The following is a 13,860-nucleotide window of genomic DNA, read 5'->3' as shown; positions in this document are numbered from 1 at the left end:
TCTTCCCCCCATCCTCTCTCTCTTTTTTTTTTTTTGACTTGTTGTTGCTACATCAGTAAGTTTTGTTGCATGGCTAGGAATTGTTTTTTTAAAAAAAAAAAAGTATTTATATATTTTCTTCTCTGTCTCTTGCCATAGTATCAAGAAGTATGGAGCATCGTTTATCTTTGTTTTTTTTTCTTCTTTGTTTGCTTGCTTTGAAGTTTAAAATGTTTATTATGGTAAAATATGTTTATATATTTATTTAATTGTGTGTGTATGTATATATCTCTCCTCCTTTTCCTTCTTCTTGTGGACTCAACTTATTCGTAAACTTTTACATATTATCGTTAATTGTTCTTTTCTCTCAGTTTTTTTTCTTCTGTCTCTTGCCATGGTATCAAGTATTGAGTATCAATTATCTTTGTGTTTTTGTTCTTTGTTTGCTTGTTTTGAAGTTTAAAATGTTTATTACTGTAAAATAGATAAGTTTATATATTTATTATATTGTGTGTATGTATGTATATATCTCTCCCCCCTTTCCTTCTTCTTGTGGACTCAACTTATTTGTGTACTTTTTACATATTATCGTTTATTGTTCTTTTCTCAGTTTTTTTTTTCCTCCCTACACGCACCCCACAAATACACACACACACACACACACTGGTTGAATCCACCTGACCCCACAACTCCAAACCCCTAGCCCTGGATGTCCCCCTGTATGTCATGTCCTCTTGTATTTGGAGCTGTCCTGTATTTGGAGCTGTCCTTGATATGTAGTTGCTGCATAGCGGGTTGGTGATGATGGCCTCCCAAGGAGGAAAAAAAAGGAAGAAAAAGGGGGAAAAAAAAATACACACACTGTATGTCCAGTGTGTGTATGGGTATGAGTGTATCTGTGTATTAATGCTAGTATCTTGATTCATCTAACCCCCCCAAACCCCACTTCCATCGCCCTGGTCTAATACAACACACACATAACACACTCCACACATAGACACACATCTATCTACTCAATTACCTCTCATCAGAGATGTCATATTCCTGTTTGCTGTTGGTTGTTTATGTGTCCACACACATGTGTCCACATATGTGTTTATGTGCAATGGACTACTCCAGCTTCTACACTCAGATAGCAGTTGAAATACTGTGGCAGCAGGTTCTCATTTTGATTGTACAGCTATGAAACACTTTGATAAATGTTTCAGCCCATCTCTGTCTGTCAGTGAACCCTTTACAGAAAATAACAACCAAACCTAATACCAAATAGACCAACTTGTGTGTGTGTGTGTGAAAAATTATTTTGTTTTTATTTTCTTGCTTCCTTACCACTCCTTCATACTGTACATACTTGCATACTTTATCTCTCTTTCTCTTTCTCTCTCTCTCTCTCTCTCTCTCTCTCACACACACACACACACACACACACACACACACACACATAAACACACATCACAGTACCTGTCTAAGCTGCTACACCAGTTGGACGAATCACTCAGCAGTAAACCACATCCCAACAACTCGACACACCCAGCTCTCTCCCTCTCTCTGTCTCTGTGTCTCTGTCACTTTCTCATGTCATCATGAGCTGAGCAAACATCTAAAATCCAGGATAACACAAAAAAGAGAAAGAGGAAAAGGAGAAAATTTCACAAAGGAGTGGAGAAGAGGAGCATTTCAACAGGTACTAATGACATTAACAGTAGCACGCTGTTGATCAGCTCTATTGTAATGACTAGAATTTCTTTGCCTGGGCTGTGCCAGCCAAACCTGCGTTTGTTGTGAGGTAGTTACAGCACTGACTGCAAGTTTGCTGCGAAAACTTTGGGATTTCATTACAAAATATCACAGACTTATTCTTTCTTGGTGTCAGAGTGTTCAGCCATGAAGTCAAAAGATATGATACAAGTACTTAAAAAGAGATATAAATATATATATAAATAAAGACTGCTACATTTAGCCATTGTATCATCACCACCATCTATCTTACTGTAATACTTCCTGAACAACGTCTATTCAAGGAGTTCAAATCTAGTAAAACACAGGCCCACACCAACACTGAGTCAGACCATCAAATTTTATTAACCTTGATCTTTCATTGATTATTGTCATCAACTGTCTTTGTAATTTGTGGCAGCTAACCACATACTGACACTGCAGATCCCTGTGTTAGCAGTTTGACACACTGGATTTCTGCTCTCACCCACAGTGAGTCTGGTTCACCAGTTTTACAGGTATAATATAGGGTTAGTACTAAATATATGTAATACATTGAGGATGATACTTGGAGGATGTTGTCAAATTACAATAGTTTTCAGTATTTAACAGATAAATACTCAGTGATCTAGTTGTAGTTTAAAGGTACTGTAACTGGACTTGCTGTGGAGTCTTGAGAATGTTTGGCCTTCACTTGCAGTGTCTATGAAGTGCGATGTAACAAATAATATATGCAACAACTAATGATGGGGAGGAAACAACTGCTGGCACCATGCAATGCCGAACATAGTGGTCTTTCTACATGTAAATAACAGGGGACACTCCTCTGAGGACAGTTAAAGAGGTGTGATGTAAAGCTCAAGAAAGAGAGGGGTGGGGTGAGTGATACTGTAACAGCTGCTTTAATAAATCATCCAGACATGTTTATCCAGCAGTTTAACAACAATTCACACATTTATTCACAAGACTCTAAACAACTCTCTGTCATGTGACCTTATGACCCTTGTGTCATGTTGGGGTGTGAATCACTGTAACCACAAGATCAAAATCACCAACAGTGGGTAGAGCAGATAAACCCTCCTGTCTCAGTGGAGACAGATTTTCAAGACTAAGATAACAAACTACTGCAACACATCCTTTAACAAAATGCTGTCAGACCTAAACTGTTCTAAATATAGCAAATTAAAATCGGTCTGTCTTAAAAAGATAAAACAAATAAAACAACCTGCTTGGGGGCTCAGGGAAGAAGTGACGCTGACTGCCTCTTTTTCCCACTCTGTATATTGTGTACAGATTTTCTATTCCAGAATACTACCTGGCACCAGATTTGCTGCGTGAAAATTTGATTAAACATATAACGTATTGACACTAGATTTCGACAGGGACGCTCAAGATCATGACAATATAATATATTCTTGGCGTTATCTCCAGTAATTTCCCCAGGAGGTGTTTCTGACTTTCCTTAGAGGTACTCAATGATTAGGTGTTACACCTCCATAAAGTTGGGGGACTCTCAAGAGACAGATTTTTGAGAGAGATATCCTGACTTGGCCCAATTTTAGTCACTCCAAAAATGCTCAGTGTAAGGTTGTTTTCTTTCCAGCCACAGACATTCTGTTTTCACAGCATTCGTAGTACTACGCATGACTTGTAAATTGACCTTTATGAGTAAAATCGGTAGAGTGCCCCTTTAAAGCACTGCAATCTACTGTAGATATAAACCCACTGACAATATATTTGTGGATGTCCTCAGCAGTCAGTCAGTGTTATTGATCTGTTTCCCTTTGTGTGTGGCTTGTCTCCTGCTTCCCAGTATGGGCTCTGGCCAAAGCAGCGAAAAGCTCCACTGTAACCGCTATCTGAATGGACAGGGTCCTCCACCACTACTACAGCAAGGTCCTTCACAACATTACACACATATACACCGCTCTCACTGTGTCTGTCAAGTTTTCCATACTCATCTCCTATCCATCTCCGGATAATTTGACTAAAACTGGCCTGCTGTCTGTGCAGCTAATGACGGGGTGAATGGGATGTATAAAGAACTGAATGGCTGTCAGCCAGAGGGCCAGATGACCTGGGTGATCCTCCACAGAGACCTGCCAGGATTCCCTGATAGCAACACACTGCAGATCAACTACATCTTCCCCGATGGAATACAGACAGTAAGCATGGCTAAAACTACACATTACATCTATTTAAAGTCTGAATTATATTATGATCCACTCTCAGAAACAAAATGGTTTTGTTTTATAAATATCTATATTTAATGTACAATAATAGCCCGAGTTTCGAATATGAAAAGATTTAATTATTTAGCATGGAAAGAAAAACACTGTTCACGGTTTATGTGCATGATCACGTTTTTGACTGACAGGAAATTGGATTTTGGTGCGCAAACTAGTACATTCTCTAAAGATGTTCAGCTAGGCAAATAGGGTTTATTTGGCAGCCTACTTTGGATGATATAGACATGTTACATGTATCAATAGCAGAACTGTAATCATGTAATGTAATCATCGCTGTCTAATTTAAAAACCTCTCTTTGTAGTGCCTCTCCTTGTGTATTGAATCCTGTTTTTATGTGTGTGTACGTTTAATGTTCAGGAACGGTGTATATTTATTTGTTTGGTGTATTATGTATTCAAAAGCATTATTTTTATTGAAAATATTTTTATTTCTTAAAATCAACAACTAGGACCAGAAACCAGCTTGATTCATGCATAAATATATGGATAAAGACGGTAATTTGTTTAATTTTATTTGAATTAAACAAACAAAAAGAGCTCAGAGTAGAGCAAAGGTTTCTTTGGGCATCATGGCAGCATTCTTTCTGATAATCTGGTCAGTCTGGTTAGCTGATCAACATTTATTTGATATGAATTATTGAACATACAACAGCACAACAACAAATAATACAAAGCAAAAAAAAAGAAAAACAAACAAACAAACAAACAAAACAAAAAAACACTCAGAACACACCATACAAAATACGAAGCTACACACAACAGCACATCACATACACCCACAATGTCAATTAAAAATTAATAATGTAAACTAGGCTCAGTGGTCACACAGCTATTTCGTCTTTAGTTGATTTTTTAAATTTGGCCTTGAATATATTGATAGAACTACAGTTCTTCATATAATCAGATAGGGCATTCCACTGAGTGGTGGCTTTCATACAGAAAGCTGACGGCCCAAATGCAGTGCGACAAAATGGTATGGTACAATCTTGTATAGAGGATATTCCTTTTCCGTTCTCATTAGGATGGGAACGGAAAAATGCTGAACACTTAAGGAAGTGCAGATTTCACATTCTCACGTACTGTGTTTCCTGCAGGAGGAGATTTGATAGGCAGTGTTTCCCTTAGGTGAACACCTCTACATGTCAATATTGGGTCATAGTTGTAGTGCCACCTACTGGCAACAGGAAGTTCCAGGTGCTGTACTTTTATGACCTGAACTGAAGGAATTCTTCTTCCAAAAGAAACGCATTTTTGAGGGCCTAAATGTTCTCAAAAACATATGAAACTTTGCACATGCATCAGAAGTGGTAAAAAAATTAATATTTTATTGGTCTTGGGCATGGGTGTGGCAAAATGGCTCGAGAGCACCCCCCACAATATTTCAAATTAAAAGTACCCAACCTTAAAGTTGACGTAGATGAACGAAATTTGGTATGCTCATGTATCATGTCGAGATACACAAAATAGCTTCTTGAGTCTTGAGTTTTTGCTGAACGCCCTTGCTGTGGTGACGCAGCAAAGTTTGATGTTTTGCCATGAAACAGGAAGTTGTTACAACTTTAATGTAATCGCCCAATCTGATCCAAATTTCTCATGCTTGATAAAGGTCCAGACCTGAATGCAGCCATGTTCAATACTGACTCATTGTCATAGTGCCACTTACTGGTAACAGGAAGTTACAGGTGCTATACTTTTATGACCTGTGCCTGGCAGGTTCAACATATGCACTTCAAATTTGGTCAGAAAGGCCTTAAGACCTTGATGATTCTATATTGTGAATACTGTGAGTTTTCATTGAACTCTGTTGCTGTGATGACGCAATGAATTTCGATGTTTCGCCATTGCAAATCAAACTGTTGTAATTCAAGTCCACATGGTCAGATTCCTAAATTTTACTTGATTGATAAGAGTGCCAGTCTGAAGACATGTACAAGACAATATTGAATCATAGTAATAGTGCCTCCTACTGGCAATAGGAAGTTATAGGCACCATATTTTTACTAACTACTCTTAGCAGGTTAACTAGAATCCACCTAAAATTTGGTCAGCTAAGGTCTAAGATATTGATGATGTTAAATGGTGGAGCTTTTGAGTTTTCATCAAAAGCTGTTGACATGGTGACGCATTATTCACCATGAAACAGGAAGCTGTTTTGAGGGGTTAGGGATGCTTGAAAACTCACAAAACTTGGCAAAGCCATCAGAAGGGCCATATTTAGTTGTCTTATATGGATCTTGGGCTTTGGTGTGGGAAATCGACTCAAGGGCACCCCCTAGAAAATTTCAAAGTCAAAGCCCCCACCTTTAAATTTGACATAGATGAACAAAATTTGGTAGGCACATATATCATGTCCAGACGCACAAAAAAGCCTCTTGGAGCCATACCCTAAGTCCACCATTTTGAATTTACTTCGCAATTTTTGCACACTTTTTGTCATTTCCAGGCTTTGTATTTTAACAAACTCCTCCTATAGATTTAACCCAACCGACTTCAAATTTGCTCAATGTCATCTAAGGATCATCAAAATCTTAAATTTTCATTGAATGCCCTTGCCGTGGTGACACAGCAAACTTTGATGTTTCACCGTGAAGCAGGAAGTTGTTGTGACTTGAATGTACATTGTCCAATCTGCACCAAATTTCTCATGCTTAATAAGAACCCTGACCTGAACACATATACATGTCAATATTGAGTCATAATCATAGCACCACCTACAGTTGATATACAGCAACATGATGTATAATTAATGGGTGTTCTCTAGCACCACATAGTGGACACAGGACATGATATTTAACTCCTTCATGCAATGTTCGATGAGAGCCCAGTCCTGAACACATCTGCATGCCTGCAATAAAAGCCCTTTGACTGCAGCACGCCCCGGTGTGCACAAGGGTGTGAGGGCCTTATCATTGCTGCTTGCAGCTTTAATGTGGTTGTTGAAATTCAGGTGTGAGTTCATGACTACACCAAGATTTCCGGCTTGGTTTGTGGTTTTTAACATTATTGATTGAAGCTAATTAGAATAGAAATAGAATAGAAAATTCTATCACATCCAATTGTTAACTTGCTCAATGCCCTTAGTCAGCTTGTATTGGACCATAGTCCCCTGGTGATATGGTTATGTAAGTTTGTGTGTCGTCTACATAACTGTGGTAACATATTTAGTTGTTTTCCTTAATCTGAACCAGTGCAAGCATGTGGATGTTGTACAGAAGAGGCCCCAGAATGGAGCCTTGGGCAACATGTCATCTTTGTCCGCTCAGATGTGTTGAAAGATACATCTTGCGGATGCACTGGGACACATCTTCAGTGATGTAACCTGGGGTCATTGGCTGTTTGCCAAGGTCCACTTCTAGTCTCCAGTCAGTGGTAGAGGTGAGGAGGCCTGACTTTGCCTGCGGCTGTATGTTGGGCTTCTCTCCGGCTCTGTGAAACATTATGGTCTTTGGCTTGTGGTGGCCCTTGATGGTGTTGATGGCCGTGGCTATGCTGTCAGCAACTGCCCTGAGCACCTGGTCATGACCCCAGTGATAGAGCCCATCTTTTGGGCAGCTGCTGAGGAGGTGTTCCAGGGATCCCCATCCTGAACATCGAGGACAGGATGATGTGTCGGTTTTCCCCCAAGGTGGAGGTTGGCTGGACTTGGAAGGACATCATACACAGCCTGGACTAAGAACCTGATGTGATAGAAGTCTGCTTTCCAGATGTTGGATCAGGTGATCTTGCGTTGCAGAACATTCTCCCATTTAGTCCATGCTCCTTGTTGCCCCATTCCATTCACTTCCTCCACGCCTGCCCACACTTCCTCCTGAACGAGATGTTGCTGCTCTTTGCCTTTAGCCTTGTCAACCCTAGTTGCTGGGAGGTAGCCAATGCCTGCATGCCCCGTCGCTTTGAACCCCACCAGAGCTCTCTGCCTCAGCCTTGACTCGGCCACCTCCAGAGCTTTGTCTGCCCTCCATTTCCAGCCTGTTCACACCTGGATACCAGCCGATCCCACCGTTTGATCTCTGGATTCCCTGTACTGCAATGCTTCCCATGTTCTGGACACCATGAACTCTTCAGCAAGGCCGCTGATTGGGAGCTGCAGGATGTTGCTGGTGCCATACAGGGCAGAGCTGCTCAGACTGCGTGGGAGACCGAGCCATCTGCACAGGTAACTGCTGATCTTTCTCTCCATGGCCTCAACTGTTGTGATGGGTACTGTGTACACCAGCAGAGGCCACAGGATCAGAGGCAAGATGGAGTGCTGGTAAATCCAGGCCTTGAACCTTCCTGGCAGGCCTGATTTGTCAACCCAACTCAGCCAGTCCTCGAGCTCCTTGCTCGTTTTCTGGGTGGAAGCAGAATCTTTGAGTCTGCAATCAAAGTACTTCCCAAGGCTCTTAACTGGCTGCTCCGTGATGGATGGGGTGGTGGCTCCAGACAGTGAGAAGTGGAACTTGTCCACTACTTTTCCCCTCTTGAGCACTAGAGACCTTGATTTTACCAACTTAAAGCTCATCCTTGCCCAGGTGATCTACTGCCCAGGATGGACGTGGTGGTGACAGTCAAGTCATCCATGAAGGCTCTTATTGGGGGCTGGCGTACTCCTGTTTTCGTCAAGGGACCCCTGCACTCCACCTCTGCTGACTTGACTATCATGTTCATGGCGAGAGCGAAAAGGATGACTGAGATGGTGCAGCCTGTTATTATGTCTTTCTCCAGCCTGTGTCAGGCCGATGTGCCTGACCCAAATGTGACTCTTAGCCTGAAATTATTGTAATAATCCAAATTAAGGTCTGTGTTTGCTGGGAACATGATGTCGTTGAAGGACAGTTTATCTCCAAAGTGTGTAAAACAAAAATGAGTCAAGCATCAACCCACAAGTTTCAATGTACCACAAAGCATCAAGAGCAACAACAAAGCGCATTTACAGTTCCTGCACGACTGACCATTGTGCTACGAACTGGGTAATATCTTTATGCATTTACAATGATATATCAAATTGATAACCAACTGCAAAAGTTTCGGTAACTGGTCTGCACTTGTATAGCGCCTTTCTAGTCTTTCAACCACTTAAAGCACTTTACAATACAGGTCAACATTAACCCATTGATGGCAGAGGTGCCATGCAAGGTGCCAACCTGCTCATCAGGATCTAATCTAATACACATTCACACACATATACTCAGACACCACTGGCGCAGCCATCGGGAGCAATTTGGGGTTCAGTATCTTGCCCAAGGACACTTAAACATGTGGTCTGGAGGAGCCAAGAATCGAACTACTGATCTTCAAATTAGTGGACGACCCACTCTACCTCCTGAGCCACAACCACGTCTTTTGCAAGGCAACAAAAAAGGCAGCACACAGGCATGCCCAACCATCCATCCTGACCTCATCCCTATGATATAAATATGGCACACTTCTGTATTGGAGCAAAACATTGCTGGTAAACCTAACTAGGCAACAATTATGTTTCCTTCAAATTAATTAGCCAAAGCAAATTAATTGCATATATGTACAATATGTACTGTGCGATGCAGTGTTATTTACTCTGAAGCTTAACTTACCTGTTTGCAGGAGAAACACCCCCACCCTGGCCAGCCTTATGCAGGACTACGGCTCTGTGCTTACCTGCCTGACAACCGTGAGGGCAGAAAGGTTCTCAGGGGGCTGGACAAGGCCTTCAACGAGCAGCTCCTGTTTACTGTTGCCACCAATAAAGACGGAGAGGATATGGTCACCCCAGCATCTATTCCCCTAAAAACACAACCAGACGGAGGGACCAAGGTGTGAGTACACATTACAGCCCCTGTTGGCCATGGAGAAATGCCCAATATTGTATAAATACAATTTAACATACAGTAAATTCTAAAATTTGATAGGTGCCCCATTTAATGAACCATTTTTGGTTCATTTGGTTTGGTTTCATTTAATGAACCACTTTTGGTTCATTAAATGAAACAAAAGTGAAGGCAAGTAGAATAAACCTTAAAGTGGACATATCAAGTTCAAATATGTCCAGTTTAAGGTTATATCAAAGTTTATGAACTGTTGTTTCAGTTTAGCACATGATGGTCAGTATAGAAAGTTAATGGTCACTGCCATGTTGCTATCATGGATCTCTATCAGTCTATCAATGAATTATCATCTTGCAGTGGGTTTTATACTGGTTCAACTCATGCAAACATCTAGTTATAGTAAGTAAAGTCCTTCAAATTAAACAACAAAATACATCGGTTTTTGGTCCGTGCCCTCCAAAAAGACACATAGAAGCCTTTTCTGATCAGACGCCCCAGCAAGACAACATCTGTTTAAAAAATAAACAACATTTCATGATGTGACAATGCTATGGTCGTGGTCAGGTTTAGGCACAAAAATAAATTCAGTAGGTTTAGGGATATGTTGTGGCTTGGGTTAAAATAAGTACTTGATTAAGGTTAGGGGATGTTCCTCAACATTTTTACAATAGTAACTTGGTTACAGTTAGAGAACAACTGCAGTTAATGTTGGCCATCTGTAGGAAATGGGAAATGAACAGTAGTCTCCCATGTCAAAGTCTGTTGTTTTGTTGAACCTCCCATCCACCCGGAACTCATCCCTCTGCAGACTTTGTTGATCTATAATAACGTCACACTGTTTTCTCCTTTGCTTTGGTCCCAGCAGACAAAAGTCATAAGTCCTAAAGCTGCTAGAGGGCTTTGTCACTTGAATGTAAACTCATGTTGTTTTGGGGTATTTGCTGAAAAAACTAATCAGACACTCAGATGGAAAACAGCTCTGCATTGTTGGGGGCGTGTTGTTTCAGGCACTGGTGAGACATGAAACACTATCCAGGACGTCCACTTTGAGTAACGGATCCATGCCTTGAAGGCTTAAAAGATGCCAAAACACTGCACAGCTGCATATAACAGAGACAGGATTTTACAACTGAATGTGCGCTTGTGGTTGGCCAACGTCACCTTGCGCTGTGGCAAAAGCTGTGGCCAAGTTCAACTTTTTTTCTGGGTGATCCTGCAACCCTTTTGGCCTTTACCCTCTGCATTGGCACTCCAGCTGTGCTGACAGTCAGGTCTCATTTAAATGAATGGGAGGGCAGCCTTTTTTCACACATCAAGACAATGTCAGTCTGAACAATGTTCTTGTTTCTCTTTTGTACAATGGACAGATTTGTGACAGAAGAAAAACAAAAAACAGATGATGCTACTAAAGTGAACACATCAGTCACAACTGAAATCAACTGAACTCATTGTAGTGTGAGAGCCTGCTTTTTTGCTAATTTTCCTGATAATTGGTGGTAAAAATTAATATAATATACTAAGTATACACGTTTTTTTTCTTTTTCAAAGAGTGCATGATAGAATATGTTTGAGAAACATTGCTGTAAATGTAATAAGGTCATTATCTCTGTGTAATTTGTGTTCTTTCAGTGATGGATACCCAGATCCTGACTACTTGAAGACTGTGAGAAAGCTACTGAAGCACAAAGGCATTGAATAACACACAACACACACTACTGGATGGACAGATGAAGGCAGAGACATCAAACTATATAGATCCTGTGCCATAAATTACTAGAAAATTACTCTTTTAAAATATTATCTGATGGATGTTTTTATCAATGTGTAATCCTGAGTGTATTATTTAATTTGATTTCACTTTATTATCAGAATATTTTTCTGAAATTTGTCTTGTGTAATAAGGTATACACTGTTTCACATTCACCACATAATTGAACATAACATTTACCCAGAAAACAAAACAAATGGTACAAAAATATATCACATCAGACAGTATTACATTTCTACAGTTTAGAAATTATTTTAGTTGTATGATCACAAGTTTTTAAACAGAATGTGGAGTCATATTATTGTATTTCTATGGCAATTTGGATGGGCCATATCCTTGTATGGGTTTTTTCTGTATGAGTAATATCTTTTAAATCAGCACAGGGATCAACTCCACTTACTGAACAGAATGATTTGTTTATGCATTATATTTGTTGTATAGCATTTAATTTTGTATAATACACTCCATGTTTAAAGTCATGGATATGGTGAAAGTATTGCATTCTATTAAATGATTATTTTCCCCCAGACTTTTGTTTAATAGATCAAAATCAGATAGGGGTGGTCTAAAAAATAATTTGGGTGAAAAGTCTCAAGTATCAATGTTTTATTAAACATAAAAGAACTGATGGACATGTGCTGCTTTCTAGTTGAGCAGACATCTCTTGCTGGGGTCCTGCCCTGTGAGGCATTAAGTAACATTTTTATGGTTCAATTTTGTGGTTGTCTCCATACCTTATAAAAACAATGCCAAAATGTCTTCAGGCACTGCAAGTTTTAAGCGACAACTCATGCCAAAATGAAACGGTGCGGACGGCGGTGATGCGCTTGTTTGTACATATGCAGTTCTAGAGAAATAATAAGCAATCAGCCTGTTCTGAACAGGCACATTTTGAACAGCCACTGCACTAGTTATTATTAAAACAGAATACTATTAGCAATATTGCACAATTTTTAAGACTATTATTATGATGTTGTTTGATATTATTAATATATTGAATATTATTGGTCCATAGAGACTGGGGATGATGGTGAGGATTACTATTTTGCTCAAAAAATATTGAATACACTGATTATTTGTAATAGTATGATAATGTTGATTTCATACAGATGATGATGATAATGATGATTATTATTACTATAATTATTGATAGGAATCTGATAAAAATTATTTTCACTCAATGCCAGACAACACACAGACATCTTCATCCTCAGGCTGTAAACCGCATTGTACTTGCTGATTTAACAACCTATTTACTCACCTATATTTTTCCTCCATTTTTTTAAATTTTGGTTTTCATTATTATTATTATTATTTATTCTTCTTCCTTTTTTATTTATATTTTTTTCTTAGTTATTTATTTACTTACTTATTTTATTTACTTACTGGTTTGCATACTTATTTATCTATCTTCTGTTAAGTTTCATTTCCCCAAACCAAAAGATGGCTTTGCATAATGGGACCATCTCATACTGGGTACAGGTGGCTGAGGGGGCTTGGGGGTCCTGACTGGTTTGGACAGCTTGGTGTCTGAGGGTCTATCCCCTGTAAAACCCCCTTCAAATAGAAATGACCCCAATGAACAGACCCCTCCTGTAGGGATGGGGGCTGTTCTATGGGGGTATCTGCCCTGCAACAGGCCATCAACCTCCTATGGGTCTGGGAGCAGCCCAAAGCAGGAGAGAGCAATAAAGGGGGAGGAGGAGAGAAGGGGGAGTACAGACAGACAGGCAAACAAACTATAAAAAGAAGTGGTTGGTAGGAGTGGAGAGGGGGAGAGAGAAAAATGAATAAAATTCTGTCCTGACTCATCCTGGTTTTACCCCAGCACCCAACCAGAGATCCCCCATAACAACACTGCAGATCCCTTTTTTTTCTTTTCTCTCCCCCCCCCTCCCCTCTCTCCCCTCTATATCCTTACACACAAACACACATAACGCATACCCACAATAACACACACACACACACCACGTGTTTCTAATATTTTATTTTGTGCATGTTATTGTTTTGTTTGGGTTACTGTCTGGTTATCTTTGCTTCTCCCATTTGTACTGTCCCATGTCATATGTGTTCTCATGTTAATTACTTATGTTTCACTCAGTTTGCGTTAATCACATGTCTTGCACTAAATAAAGGCCATCAAGCTCCTATGGGTCAGAAAATCAGATTTTCAATGAGCGCAAAAAAACTTTCCACTTTCTGCAGATGAATGTGAAAACAGTCTTCTAGTGTCAAACTCTGCACATACATGCCACACAGTGAAGCTCAAACATTCAACTGAAGAAACAAAATGAAAAACATATTTATGAGTGGCGCTTTAAAGAAAGGTGGAGCTTCAAAAAGATATTCCCTCATTTGGTGT

At 39.9% G+C, this 13,860-nt stretch overlaps 1 protein-coding gene across 1 annotated transcript in view; it reads left to right on the top strand.

Moving 5' to 3' along the window:
* The window catches only part of dtx3l1 (deltex E3 ubiquitin ligase 3L1), a 38,003-nt gene extending 25,978 nt beyond the window's left edge, over positions 1–12,025 (top strand). Inside the window, exons 2-6 of the mRNA XM_044338895.1 lie at positions 1,438–1,663; positions 3,509–3,591; positions 3,709–3,860; positions 9,510–9,721; positions 11,360–12,025. Of these exons, the coding sequence (XP_044194830.1) occupies positions 3,510–3,591; positions 3,709–3,860; positions 9,510–9,721; positions 11,360–11,429 (516 nt within the window). The 5' untranslated portion in view covers positions 1,438–1,663; position 3,509 and the 3' untranslated portion in view covers positions 11,430–12,025. The remainder of the gene's footprint in view (positions 1–1,437; positions 1,664–3,508; positions 3,592–3,708; positions 3,861–9,509; positions 9,722–11,359) is intronic.
* The last annotated feature ends 1,835 nt before the right edge of the window (positions 12,026–13,860 follow it).

The sequence above is a fragment of the Thunnus albacares genome, chromosome 21 (genome assembly GCF_914725855.1).
Source record: "Thunnus albacares chromosome 21, fThuAlb1.1, whole genome shotgun sequence".
NCBI classification, from domain to species: domain Eukaryota; kingdom Metazoa; phylum Chordata; class Actinopteri; order Scombriformes; family Scombridae; genus Thunnus; species Thunnus albacares.
The sequence above is the reverse complement of the archived record's forward strand: the minus strand, read 5'-3'. Positions and strand labels throughout refer to the sequence as shown.